The 13,329-nt window shown below is 43.6% G+C and overlaps 1 protein-coding gene across 1 annotated transcript in view; it reads left to right on the top strand.

Moving 5' to 3' along the window:
- Nucleotides 1–12,223, top strand: part of SLCO2A1 (solute carrier organic anion transporter family member 2A1) — an 84,048-nt gene extending 71,825 nt beyond the window's left edge. Inside the window, exons 11-14 of the mRNA XM_075341000.1 lie at nucleotides 5,615–5,787; nucleotides 5,868–5,932; nucleotides 6,701–6,824; nucleotides 9,104–12,223. Coding sequence (XP_075197115.1) covers nucleotides 5,615–5,787; nucleotides 5,868–5,932; nucleotides 6,701–6,824; nucleotides 9,104–9,224 — 483 coding nt within the window. The 3' untranslated portion in view covers nucleotides 9,225–12,223. The remainder of the gene's footprint in view (nucleotides 1–5,614; nucleotides 5,788–5,867; nucleotides 5,933–6,700; nucleotides 6,825–9,103) is intronic.
- The last annotated feature ends 1,106 nt before the right edge of the window (nucleotides 12,224–13,329 follow it).

The following is a 13,329-nucleotide window of genomic DNA, read 5'->3' as shown; positions in this document are numbered from 1 at the left end:
CGAAAGAAAAAGAGTAAGAGAAGAGAGAAGAAGAGAGAGAGAGAAAGATTGAGAAGAGAGGGAGAGAGAGAAAGAGAGGAAAAGAAAAGAGAAAAATCTAGATCTGGTTGGATCTGGAGGAGAAAACTCAAAAACGTGTATTAGGCAAATGTTTAAACAAACAACAAGCTTAGTTGAAGTATCTGGGAGTACTTCTAAACAGGATTTCATAGGGTCTCAACCTAGTGGTCCCTGCTGGGGTGTGTCTGAAACTGAACAATTCAAGGGGAAGACTCTCATGCCCTTGCCTTCTACAGTGAAAGCAGGTCACTAGCCACTTTCCATGGTCTCCGGGAGCCCACAGCTGCACCCTATCTCAGTCCTCTTCTTCTTCTGAGACTTGCTCTTGTAGAGTCAGGACAATGTTTTCTCAAGACTTTCCATCTATCCTCTTTTCTTCACATCGGGGTCATTCAAAAAGCACAGATTGACTGACTGTTTCTCTGGTAAGTGGTCTTGGGGCTTCTTTGGATGTTCTGTCAGTGAGGGCACTTCTTACTGCTTCCCTTGACTTCTCCAATGTAGGCCTCAACACTGCTCACCGCGACTCTGTCTGGCAATAGCAAAGCTTCCATCCGTTCTTCTATTGGCTCATGGCGGCGTACAGTTCCATTGGCAGTTATCAAGTCTCTTGTCTTCCATACAGAGTAGATGCTGGCTGCCATCTTGCAGGCTTCAGCGAGAGCACATACATCTGCTTCTTCACAGACAGGCATGCGGGTAGCGACTGCTCTATCAGCACAGCGTCTTCTGCTACCAGCACCATACCCATGTGGAACCGTCTTCTTGATGCACATCTTGATCCATCTGCAAAGGGGTTAAGTCAGGGTCCAAAGGTGTATCCATCACTGTATCGAATCCAGAGTTTCAGCTATGCCAGAGTCGACTACCTCTTCCACCAAGGTGTCAGAGGTGGGACACTCCCCCCTTGGAAGAGGGAGAAGTTCAGCAGGATTAAGGACCCCACACCGGGAGATGGTGACTTACATGTAGAATGACTTCTGGGCTGGAGATGACATGATGATACTCTTCAGGTGACTGTGACTGTAACTCAGGTGACTGTGACTGTAACTCAGGTGTTACCAGCTGTAGTTGTTTGCATATGGGCTCTCGGAGACCTGATACAAAGGACTATACCTAGGTTTGTAAGAAAGAGCAATGAGTGTAGCTTGGGGTCAGGAGAACACTGAAATTCTAAAAACTAAGATCCCCTAAAACCCCGGGGAAAGAGAAAAGAGCACAAGAGGGTTTGGAAACTACCAAGCAACACCCCCTGACTACATATACACAACTAGGAAAAAGCAGTGGAGCGTATCTACTCTACCTCTCCTGTGCTGACCCTGTAACTGGGGGCCCTGCACTCTCCCTCATCCCGACGGTAGACCTGATGGTGGTCAGGGTCGGGCCTCCAGCGTATCCCTCTCTCCTGTCAGACCCTGCAAACTAAGACACAAAGGATTACTGGGTGCTGCCAACGAAAACCCTAATATATGCCAACTCCTGATGATCAATGTCCCCTTGGGACCACATGAACCTCCACCCTCTCTATCAGGGAACTCTTGTGCAAGATACCAGGCAGGATAACATACAAGTGAAAATATCTCAAAACCAGGCTAAGCAGCAACTGCCATAGGCAGAAAAATATTCACCGTCCACCAGGACTAATAGTGAGCAGTCTATATGGTCTAATAAACTGTATACTAGATACAACAAAAACGAACATGCAAAAGTGAAGGGAAAAGGTTTCCACAGGACTATCAACAATAACCTCTGCTAAGGTTCATGAGTGGGAACACAATGGGGCACAACTGCATATATGACCAAAAACGGAGTGTGTGTTTCAGGTCCCTGTCTCCCCCCTCTGCAGTCCCTGCTATGTCAGCAATAAACAGAGCAGTGGCTTTGGTTGCTGAAACAAAAATGGGGAACTGGGTGTCGGCTGGACTAAAATGGCGTCAAAAGATGAACTATGTAGTGTCTGAGTTAAAACGTCCACTGAAAATAATTACCGATAAGAAACAGCTGCTAAAAGAGGAAGTAGGTGTTGGCCAAAAATGGCGTCTGAAGAGTCCTGGGAGGGAGTGACATGTATTGTGACATCTACATTCAGGAGGTATTCAATCTGTCACTGGGAATACGGATTATATAGGGACCCCTGGGCTGACCCTGTAACTAGGGACCCTGTACTCGCCCTCTTCTCGACGGTAGACCTGATGGTGGTCAGGGCCGAGCCTCCAGCGTATCCCTATCTCCTGTCAGACCCTGATAACTATCCCCATACCATACCCCACCCAGGGCTGGGCAAAACACAGAGTGACAGAAAGAAATCTACATTTAGGACAGAAAATAATGGGGTGGGCTTACGTGGACACAGTGCTCCACAGACAGCACACAAGTCCACCCTATATATCAGCTTATGTTTCTTATTTTCACAGACAGGTAAAATACACATAGTGTAGTTACTAGATTCAGAATTACTCATCAATTCTCATCTAATCTCCCCCCTTGGGAGAATTCTCCATTTCAACATACGTGTGTCATTTACAATTAAACTTCACAGGACTGAAATAGAAACTAATACTTCTCTTATTTATTTATTTATTTTTTTTTTCCCAATTTCAACTCTCCTACGGTGTTCTACACCAAAAACTGCGTACATTATACATAAAACATCTTCCAGTGTCACTTGGGTGATAAGGTACACGCACCCTCACTGTAAACCCGCAAACCTGGCTCCATTACTGGCCAGAAAGAATCCCCATCTTTAATTTGGGTGAGCCCATACAAATCAGTTTTGGTGGTGGGGTGAATCATTGTTAAATCATTCTCATCTTCCTTCCCCCCCCTCGGTGGCTTCTGTTGCTCCAGCAACAAATAGGCCAGTGGCCTTGAGACTTAAGATGGCTGGAAAAGGGAACTAGGTGCGGCCCGACCTGAAATGACGTCTGGACAGGCTAGGGAGGGCGTTTGGTGGGCAGGAGGACAAACTACACAAGTCCAATCCTCTGGGGACGACTTATGAGGAGGGGGGCATAGTTTCCTAATGGGCTTGGCCACTTCCTGAGGTGCCATTTTCTGAGCTGATGCAATATAGAAATATCTACTATCTCCATCACATTCCTCTTTCCATGCCAATTTTCTAACATCTTTTGACGTTCTATACCATGCCTCAGCATCCATAAGGAGATCTTTATCTTTCAAAATCCCTCGCTTATTTAATAAGACATCTTTCCATTCCTGCTCCTCTAATCTCCCTCTTGATAGTGATCCCTGAAGGAGCGACTTCATATTTTTAATATACTTTTTACCTTTTTGCTCGCTTACTAATTCTTCTGCCGTTAACTTGACAGGTGTGGACTGATTAGACCCCATGTTTAAAGGGTACACGACCTAAAACTAACGCGTCAACCTGGATGTATGGTCTGTGCCGTAGTGCACTTCCTCTCCTGGACCAGTAACTATACACATCCACAGAATACCAAGATTTCTATCCACAAAACCACAACACAAAGGGGTTGTCCTACCAGGAAGAAGTGTCACGTGGGTGATAGAACCTAAATTCACCCTCACTATCTCTTACTTCAAGTACTAGTAACCTCTGTTCACACTATATACACCTTATTTGAACAAATCCGTCCAGAACATCAATACTCAATGATTAAGCCTAAAATCAAGGGTTTTCCCCAATGTATTCAATCCTAGGTAAGAATACACTGACAACTAAAACAAGACCAATGAGTACGCATACCACGTTCAACTCACTGCTTAGCAGGAACACCGTACCAGGTAACAGTCAGGGTCCGTCCCCCACTTTATACAACACTGCACCTGTACATAGAAAACCCTTCCAAATCTTCTATTCCCGAAGATCAGGTCCGTCCAAGGCCTTATCAAACATCAACTATCGACCGGACATGTCACACACCAGTGTATCTCGACTATATACATAAACAGTATAAACAGCATACTTCAAAGTACAGCTTCAGAGTTTTGTTTTTTTTCTTCACTCAAAGACAGCTCTCACTACATTATCGTGACACTCGTGACACTTCCTCTTTTTGGCAGCCGTACGAACAAACCACATAGAACTTCCTCTTTTTGCAGCCAGCAAGTACTCCACCTGCTGCAAATAGACAGACATCTCAACAGGTAGACACAGGTCAACACAATGACATAACAATAAGGACACTATATACACCATCCAGGTGGTTGATCTCACCTGCAGATATAACCATATATATCCATATATCCAGCATATATAACAACTTCCTCATTTTCCCCTGCAGTTAAGTCAGAGAAAAATAACATAGAACTTCTGCTTTTCTCCAAAGAGCAGACAAAACCTCAAACCACATTACATTTCATGTGATTTAGAATTACATTACAGACAGCTTAAGGTGAACCTGACCACCTTGGTGTGGGATCTCTTAGGACGGCTTATCTAATGCGAGATGGCGGTCATTAGGTGTCTAGACTGGGACAGCCCAACCCCCCCTTCGAAATGCAAGTACACGCATGAGGTTGCAAGGTGAGATTATACAAATGTTCTCACCTGCAGCTGGAGTGCGCATCTCCACCTCTCGCGTAGTTGCCTTTCGACTGAAGGTGTCAGCACGGCCGTCCGCCATCCAGAGCTCCGTCCTAAGGTACGTTGGGCGCCAAATGATAAGGCCTTAATTTAGGTTGATGCCATTCAGTCATGCATCCCTCTTAAACTGTCTGCAGTCCAAATTATGAGTCACTTGTGGTAGCATGCATAACCACTCTCTTTCACACACACCAGAGAGACGTACTCGGATATGAATAGAAAGTAAGACTGCTTTATTCCGGAAGTTGTACAAATATATATAACCGGGCTTATTGGCTAGGTGCCAAGAATACGTAACATGTCTCCTATTGGATAAAGTAGAACAGCTTATTCTGTGATATACAATTTACTGTAATGTGCTTGGTTCCTCATTTATATTAAGCAATGTCAGCATGATTCACTTGTCACAAGAATAGCCCAGACTGTCTGTCTGAGTCTTATGCCAAGAGATATGTGTGGTACAGTTCAAACACCATCTTAAATCCTGTTCTTTATGGATATCTCCATGTAACTCTTATATACTCATAATAATTCATAATCTTGTCCATAACACCCATACTTATTGGACCCCCTAGACTAAAAATAGCAGCCTGCAGCCATCCAGGATTGTTGCATCCATTAGATGTGGCAATCCCAGCACTTTACTCTGCTCTTCCCGATTGCCGTGGTGCAGGAAAAGCAGTGCATTTGCAATGAAGGTAATGAGCGACCTTGGAAGTGAATGAGTGGCCACAGGAGCAGTTACAACCGTGCAGGAGACTCGGTAATTATAGCCCGCTTTCTTTATTATTTTTTTCTTTATTTCGCCTTTTTTTTTGTATTACCTGAGTGTCAGTTCCGGATTAATACTCAGAATTCCACTCAGTATGTCTGAAACTGCGCGGATCCGGACTTTTGCAGTCCGGGTCCGCCCATCACTAATTGAGACCTGTTACTGGTCATCACAAGGCTGCCTTCATATTAAACTATGTTTTCTTATTATTCCAGGTATATACAAACTGCTCATGTGTCAGTGATGGCAGTAATGCTGGGGGAACGGCACAGTCAGGCTCCTGCCCCATGAGCTGCGCCCACCTCCTCCTTCCTGTAATGTTCCTCATCTCATTTGCTGGACTTATTGCCTGTCTCTCTCACAATCCTCTTTACATGATGGTCTTAAGGTATGTAAGAAAGATAGGGGACAAAATTGATATTGAAGAAACAGCACAATTCACTTAATGCCATCTTTCTTTTTTTTTAGGGTAGTACCGCAAGAGGAGAAATCATTTGCAATCGGAGTTCAGTTTCTACTTATGAGACTTTTAGGTGAGTTATGGTTCTCAGTCTTCCTTCATTAAACCTTTTTAAGACTTTTATCTCATAATCCTATCTTCAGGACCGCACAGCTCGGCTGCCTCTTGACTTCCTACTTGACAAGAAGCGGCAATGCGCTTCCTGAAGATCGTCTTTTTGGGCTCTTGGCAAGGGCACTTGCAAGTCCTTTAGCAAGGAACTTTGTACCGCGCACTCTGTGCCTCTAAAAACAGCCACTTCTCATAGACTGTAGAGGTGGCCGGTAACCTAGGCAACAAGCGCTAAACTAAATAATTTGATTCGACCATCAGCTGCAAAACTGAACCGTCAGATCATTCTATATTAATCTAATCAGCTGTTAATGGCCAACAACCAGCCATGGAAATCAAGGTAGATGATAAAATAGATTGGCAGAACCAGAGCCCTTCAAACTTCTTCCTACCTGCCGGCTCTGTTCTTACATATATGAAGAGGAGCCTGGGATTCCGGCAGGTAGGAGATCATTTGTAGTGATCTGGTCGGTGGCCAAGATCCCACAACTGATGTTGATGCTGTATTCAAGCTGTTGGAATCTTCTGATCATCTCTAAATCTAGCGAATCACAATTTTGAGAGAAATCGGGCAGATGCCATCCATTATTAACAACAGACGAAACTGACTTCATATAAAGTTTATGGACAACTTTAGTAAATAAAATAATGCTGTAAACTGCTTTTACTTCAAGAGGTCAAACCTGATGTGATGTCTGATTTCACTTTTGTGTATTTCTTATTTTCTCAGCCTGGCTACCAGCCCCAGCGCTTTTTGGACTTGTCATTGATTCTACCTGCTTACAGTGGTCTACATCTTCCAGTCTGAAAAGAGGCGCTTGTCGATATTATGACAATGACCTTCTAAGGAACAGGTATTAGAACGACTTTGTGTATGACGCTCATGAGCTTGGCCTTTACGTATTGATTCGGTGGTTATGACAGGTGCCATCAAGCACTGAGGTCCTGATTCTGAACTCGACCGGGGAATTCTACAGAGACTCCTTGAACTCAATATCAATTTATAGATATATATATGTATATCTATATATATATATGTATATATATATATATATATATATATATATATATATATATACAGTATGTATATATGTATATATATATATATATAGTATATATATAATAATTAGGAATTAGAGGGTTTTTTCAGTATTATAATGATGACTTATCGGTAAGGAAGGAAGTCAATATCAAATCTGTAGGGGTGCATTACCCAGCACCCTCGCTAATCAGCTATTGGCCAGATATGAACATTGTACGGAGCGCCATACTCTTTTTAGTGGCCACTTCATGGGTACAGCAGCACATATTCATAGAGATCATCTGCTATACCCAACAGTGGCCATAAAACCGTGTAAGGAGCTGCGATGTTCTACTCTATACACTGTTTACATACAACCAGTGCCAGAGCAGAAAACATCTGATTTGTAGGGTGCCAGCTGTGGGTCCTCACCAATCTGATATTCATGGCCTACCATGAGGATAAGTCATTTAAATTATTGTACTGGAAACCCTTTAAGTTAATTTCCCAATATGAGTTTTTACCATACTCAGAATAAACTGACCTTCAGTGAATTTTTTAAATTGATGATATGTCAATTTATCTTATTGATATTCCGTGTTTAATGTGTGGATTTTCAGCATAGACTTGCATTAGATGAAAATGTACATGCCAGAAATTGTGGTCGTTATGCCACGTGGAAATGGCACATTCACAGTCAATGTATTACATTGCATCCAAACACAAACATTTTTAGACATTGTCACATGAAGACTCCACCGATCAGCCATTATTGCTGGAAAAATGTGTGCCAGGCAAGATATTTATCATTTTTTGACCTGCTGCTAAACAGGAAAAATGCTCATCATGTACAACCTCCAGTGATGGGTGAGCACTAAAATGCTCAGGTGCTCGTTACTCGAATCGAGCAAGACACTTAAGGGCACTTTACACGCTGCAATATCGCTATCGATATCGCTAGCTAGCGTACCCGCCCCCGTCGGTTGTGCGTCACGAGCAAATCGCTGCCCGTGGCGCACAACATCGCTTACACCCGTCACGGATTTACCTTCCCTGCGACGTTGCTGTGGCCGGCGAACCGCCTCCTTTCTAAGGGGGCAGTTCGTGCGGCGTCACAGCGACGTCACACGGCAGCCGTCCAATAGAAGCGGAGGGGTGGAGATGAGTGGGCGGAATATCCCGCCCACCTCCTTCCTTCCTCATTGCCGGTGGACGCAGGTAAGGAGATGTTCGTCATTCCTGCGGTGTCACACATAGTGATGTGTGATACCGCAGGAACGACGAACAACCAGCGGCATGCACCATCAATGATATTATGAAAAGGAGCGACGTGTCAACGATCAACAATTTTTGACGTTTTTACGATCATTGATCGTCGCTCCTTGGTGTCATACGCTGCGATGTCGCTAACGATGCTGCATGTGCGTCACTAACGACGTGACCCCGACGATATATTGTTGGCGATGTCGCAGCGTGTAAAGCACCCTTTAGAATCAAGTAACGAGCATAATGGAAGTCAATGGGAAACTCGAGTATTTTTGCGGTAGACCTTAACAGGAGGGGTGGGGATGAGATATTTCTCTTTCTCTCTTTGTCTCCAGTCCGGGGCGTCCAGAAAAACGACAGACAGAGGATTTGGCGCTCAGGAAACCGAGCATGTCAAGCAGCGGCATGAATAGTGCTGAGAACGTTTGCTCATCACTAATCACCTCAATTATATCTAAACTACCTTCTAGGGGGTGGGTCGGATATGGGACCTCTGCTCGGTGAAGTTCTCGTTTTCTAACATCGTAAATTGATATGGGTTAGTTGTACTGCGATGCAATATGTCTGAGACTCAATGATGTACTATGTTAGAGTCAATGCCCTGTGCGGTTAGAGGCTAGATAAGCAAAACTAAGAGTTTTCTGTTTTCTCAGCAATGTATAATGCCAGTGATGAAGCAGCAATTCCACCACCACAGCTGCAGGCAACAGACGTCACCAATAATTCAATTACTTATATTGGCAATGTAGCGTCTGCTGTTCCATACCTCCTATAACAATCATGGTCAGCAGTTCTTATTTACACAAAGATATGGTTTAGGATAAACTAATATTCCTCTCTCCATAGGTATCTTGGTCTTCAGATGGGATACAAGGCTTTGGGATTGCTGCTGCTGAGCTGCATTGCCTGGAAAGTAAAGAAGAGCAGAGAATATGATTTACAGGAGAAGGATTCTGGCCGGGCATAGCTTCCCTCCTCCATGGCTCATGCTGCTGGACTCAAGCCTTTCCTTGAAACTGTATTCCTCAGGGGCCAGACACTGCAAGCTCTGCCAGAGCCCCTCCTAGCAATGCAAACTACAAAGCTGAAGCTATGTTCAGCCAAGCAGGATAAGTTCCCAATTACAAGGACAGGAAAATCCAAGTTTACTTAGAAGACAAGACAAAAGTGCCCTTTTCAGTGCTGAATGATAAGATGAGAATAGCGCACAGATGTAAAAATAACATTGCACTTATTCACTAATATGTAGGGATCAATCATACATCCTAATCCAGCAGATACGGATGGGAGGAACCGTTGTGCTGGAGCCTGGAGGGGGAGTAATGGACTCGTAGGTTTCCACACTTCATTCTTCAATTTTATTAATTCTGTCATTGCCACAAAGTTTTTCTTGAATTCCTGAGCATTCGAGGTTGATACAAGGAAGGATCAGTCTGACCGAATGCTCTTATATAACTCAGTAAAACTCCATCCAATTTTCAGTAAGAAAATCAGAATATAAGACAAATCGTTGGGCTGTAACCAAAGCTGAGATGTAAGACGAAGAGCCGGAATCGGGGAATTATGAAAGACAGATGTGCAGCTTGTAATCAGAAGTCTATCTGCCCACAAAGTGAGAGCTTTCTCCATGGTCACTGGAGACTGCAGGAAGAGTCTGGTGCTGCTGGGATGATGTACATCGCGTAGAAGGGAAATGCAGCAAAATCTACCAGAAAAGATTGATAGATGGGTCTGTAGGAAAGGATCTAGTATAACTTCTGATTTCTTGATTAAAAGCCCTGCTGTGTCTAAGCTAAAGAGTCCAGTGGGCAGATCTGTTCAATGATTGACAGTTATGTCTGTGTGCATAATACTCTTACAGGGCAGGCTGTCGGTCATTGATGGGCACCACCAACTGGACTCCTAAAATCAAAAGAAACAGGGATTTAATGAATGGAATAGACGTTGCACTGAATATAGAACTTACACTATATAGAATTCTGTGTCTTCTCCCTCTCTATGAAATGCTCCCCACAGACTGAACTGCAAGGTTCATTGCATGCATGCCATACATACTTATTAATGTTGGTCAAACCTAACAATGTAACGTGTATGGGGGAAGACCAAATCAACCTAGCTGATCCTTTCTGTCCTTGGAAGATCTGAAGACTCATCAGCAGCCTATTTCCCTTCCACTATTGAAACAAAAAAGCACGCTCAGGATCATTGAGTGTGCATGCTTATGAGGAAGTTGTGGAAGATACCTGCTTGTTAGACTGACCCTTGTGATCCAGGGCTGCTGGATCACAAAGTGGGACCCCACAAGGCCAGCAAGATGCAGAGGGACTTCTTTAATAACCCCTCTATATCAGCCTCTAACCCCCGGCCCCCTCTCCCTATTTCTTCTTATTTATAACTCACTACCCATATGACAATGGTGATTCAGCCCTCCAGTGCTGCTTTCATTATCTCCAATGATATACTCTGTGGCCTATGACCAGTCTACTATAAATGATCCATGAAACTAATCATTCATGAAAAGTACTGATTGACAAATATTTGTATAATATATATAGTGTATGAACTTGCGGGTTGCATGATATGTCACTGTTACATTGACCGAATGTGCAGTAAAGAAACTTATTGACTGTCCCAATGAGAAGAACTCAACAATCTTGTGTCTTGGTTCATAATACATAAACTGAAGTGTGTCTCGCCACGCAAACTCGCATTAAAGGAACAGACAGGGCCTTGGACGTTCCAAGATCGTGAAGAAGTTAAAATGTTTAATAAAGGTTTCTGAAGCATCACTGCTCCACATATCCTCCATAAATCCCCATCATACAACACATATCAGGGTCACTTTTATTTCTGCTTTTTACAAATTTTTGTAATACGTTATGTAAAACAGACTGAAAGGTCATTCAAAGTGTTAAATGTATGCGTTTTACGTCTTTGCAAACACACTCACTCTTGTCCTGCAAGTACTGGTGCCAGCTTAGGACAAAATGTTCCTCCATCCAGAAGTGCTCAGCCTATGCAGCTCAGGCTATCCAGCTCAGCCCATCCAGCTCAACCCATCCAACTCTGCTAAGCTCATCCAGCTCAACCCATCCAGCTCAGCCCATCCAGCTCAACCCATCCAACTCTGCTAAGCTCATCCAGCTCAACTCATCCAGCTCAACCCATCCAGCTCTGCTCAGCTCATCCAGGTCAACCGAGCCAACTCAACCCATCCACCTCAGCCCATCCAGCTCAACCCATCCAGCTCAACCCATCCAGCTCAACCCATCCAGCTCAGCCCATCCAGCTCTGCCCATCCAGCTCAACCCATCCAGCTCTGCTCAGCCCATCCAGCACAGCCCATCCAACTCAACCCATCTAGCTCAGCCCATCCAGCTCAACCCATCCAGCTCTGCTCAGCCCATCCAGTTCTGCTCAGCCCATCCAACTCAGCCCATTCAGTTCTGCTCAGCCCATCCAGTTCTGCTCAGCCCATCCAACTCAGCCCATTCAGTTCTGCTCAGCCCATCCAGCTCAACCTACCAGCTCTGCTACACTGTTCAATCAGTGTTGCAGATGTGCATTTAATTATAGGAATCACACGAAAGGAATTAAATTGGTGGAATCCTCAAAAGGAAGTTCCCCCTTTATTGTATAAAACATATAGGACGTTTTACAGAAATGTCCACTTCATCTGTGTCAGAAACCAGGTTAGAAGTTGCCTACCTCTGGATTATTGCTACATTGTGTATATATAAGAAATTAAAAAAAGAAGGGTGAAGGCGTTCCTTGTCGTGCAGGAATGTCATTGTAAATGCTGTGGACCAGGGAGTGTGTATAATATGGACCCTTGTAGGCGATTCAATGTCCCATGTTTTAGCTCTCGTAATTACTACAGTCATTCTGTTCTACTCAGCAATAGTTTTCACTGTTAACCTGGTAAACTGTTAATATATTTGTATGTAAATTATATATAAACATTTATATGTATTTACAAAGTCTCCTGTCTGTTTCTTTAAAGATTGGGGGGCAGGGGGCCAATAACACAAAACATAATGGTCCTCACATAGCAGTATGGAATGCCTTGCTCTCCTGGCCATCACCCTCTAGACCAGGGGTGAGGAACTTTTTTTCTGCCAAGGACTATTTGGATATTTATGACATCATTGCCTGCCAGACAAGATTATCAACTTGAAATTTATCCTGCTTTGTTTGGTCAAACATTTAATCAACTCGCCCCTAATGTGATGGCGGGAGCTGCTTCTCTTTCTTGAGGATGTAATGTTAGGTGGTATTGATGATGTTTCTACTCGTAACTGCTTTTCTAGGATTGCATCGGTCTGGAGCACAGTCAACTCTATGTATATTGTACTGAACACAGATATATACCACACTGCATATCTCCTCATACAGTAGTAGAACATCCATCGTTGCTCAAGTAACATTTATAGAACTCAAGCAGGGAGGGATATATGATATACTTGAGTTGGTGCATATACATTATAAAGGAGACACTGGGGCTAGTGCACATACATCCCATAGGAAACACTGAGATTTCTGTGTATACATAGGAGATACTGAGACTTCTGTATACATATCGCATAGGATATGCTGAGACTGCTGTATATACAACACATAGACATCAAAAATTCTGTATATGCATCACATAAGAGACACAGTCTGTTGATACATGACATAGGAGACACTGACACTACTGTATAAATCACATTGGAGACACTGGTACTGGAGTATACAGTATATATCACATAGGAGATATTGGGACTGAAGCATATAGATCACATAGGAGACACTGAGGCTGGTGCATTTACATCACATAGGAGACACTGGGGCTGGTGCAAATACATCACATAGGAGATACTGGAGCTGGTGCATACACATCACATTGGAGATACTGGGGCTGGAACATATACATTATATAGGATACACTGGGACTAGTGCACTTACATCACGCAAGAGACTCTGAGACTGCGGTATATACATCACATGGGATATACTGAGACTGCTGTATATACAGCACATAGACATTAAGAATGCGGTATATACATGACATAGGAAACACTAAGACTGTG

This window comes from Anomaloglossus baeobatrachus, chromosome 3 (genome assembly GCF_048569485.1).
Source record: "Anomaloglossus baeobatrachus isolate aAnoBae1 chromosome 3, aAnoBae1.hap1, whole genome shotgun sequence".
NCBI classification, from domain to species: Eukaryota; Metazoa; Chordata; class Amphibia; order Anura; family Aromobatidae; genus Anomaloglossus; species Anomaloglossus baeobatrachus.
Note: the sequence above shows the minus strand (reverse complement) of the source record. Positions and strands in the feature narration are given on the sequence as shown.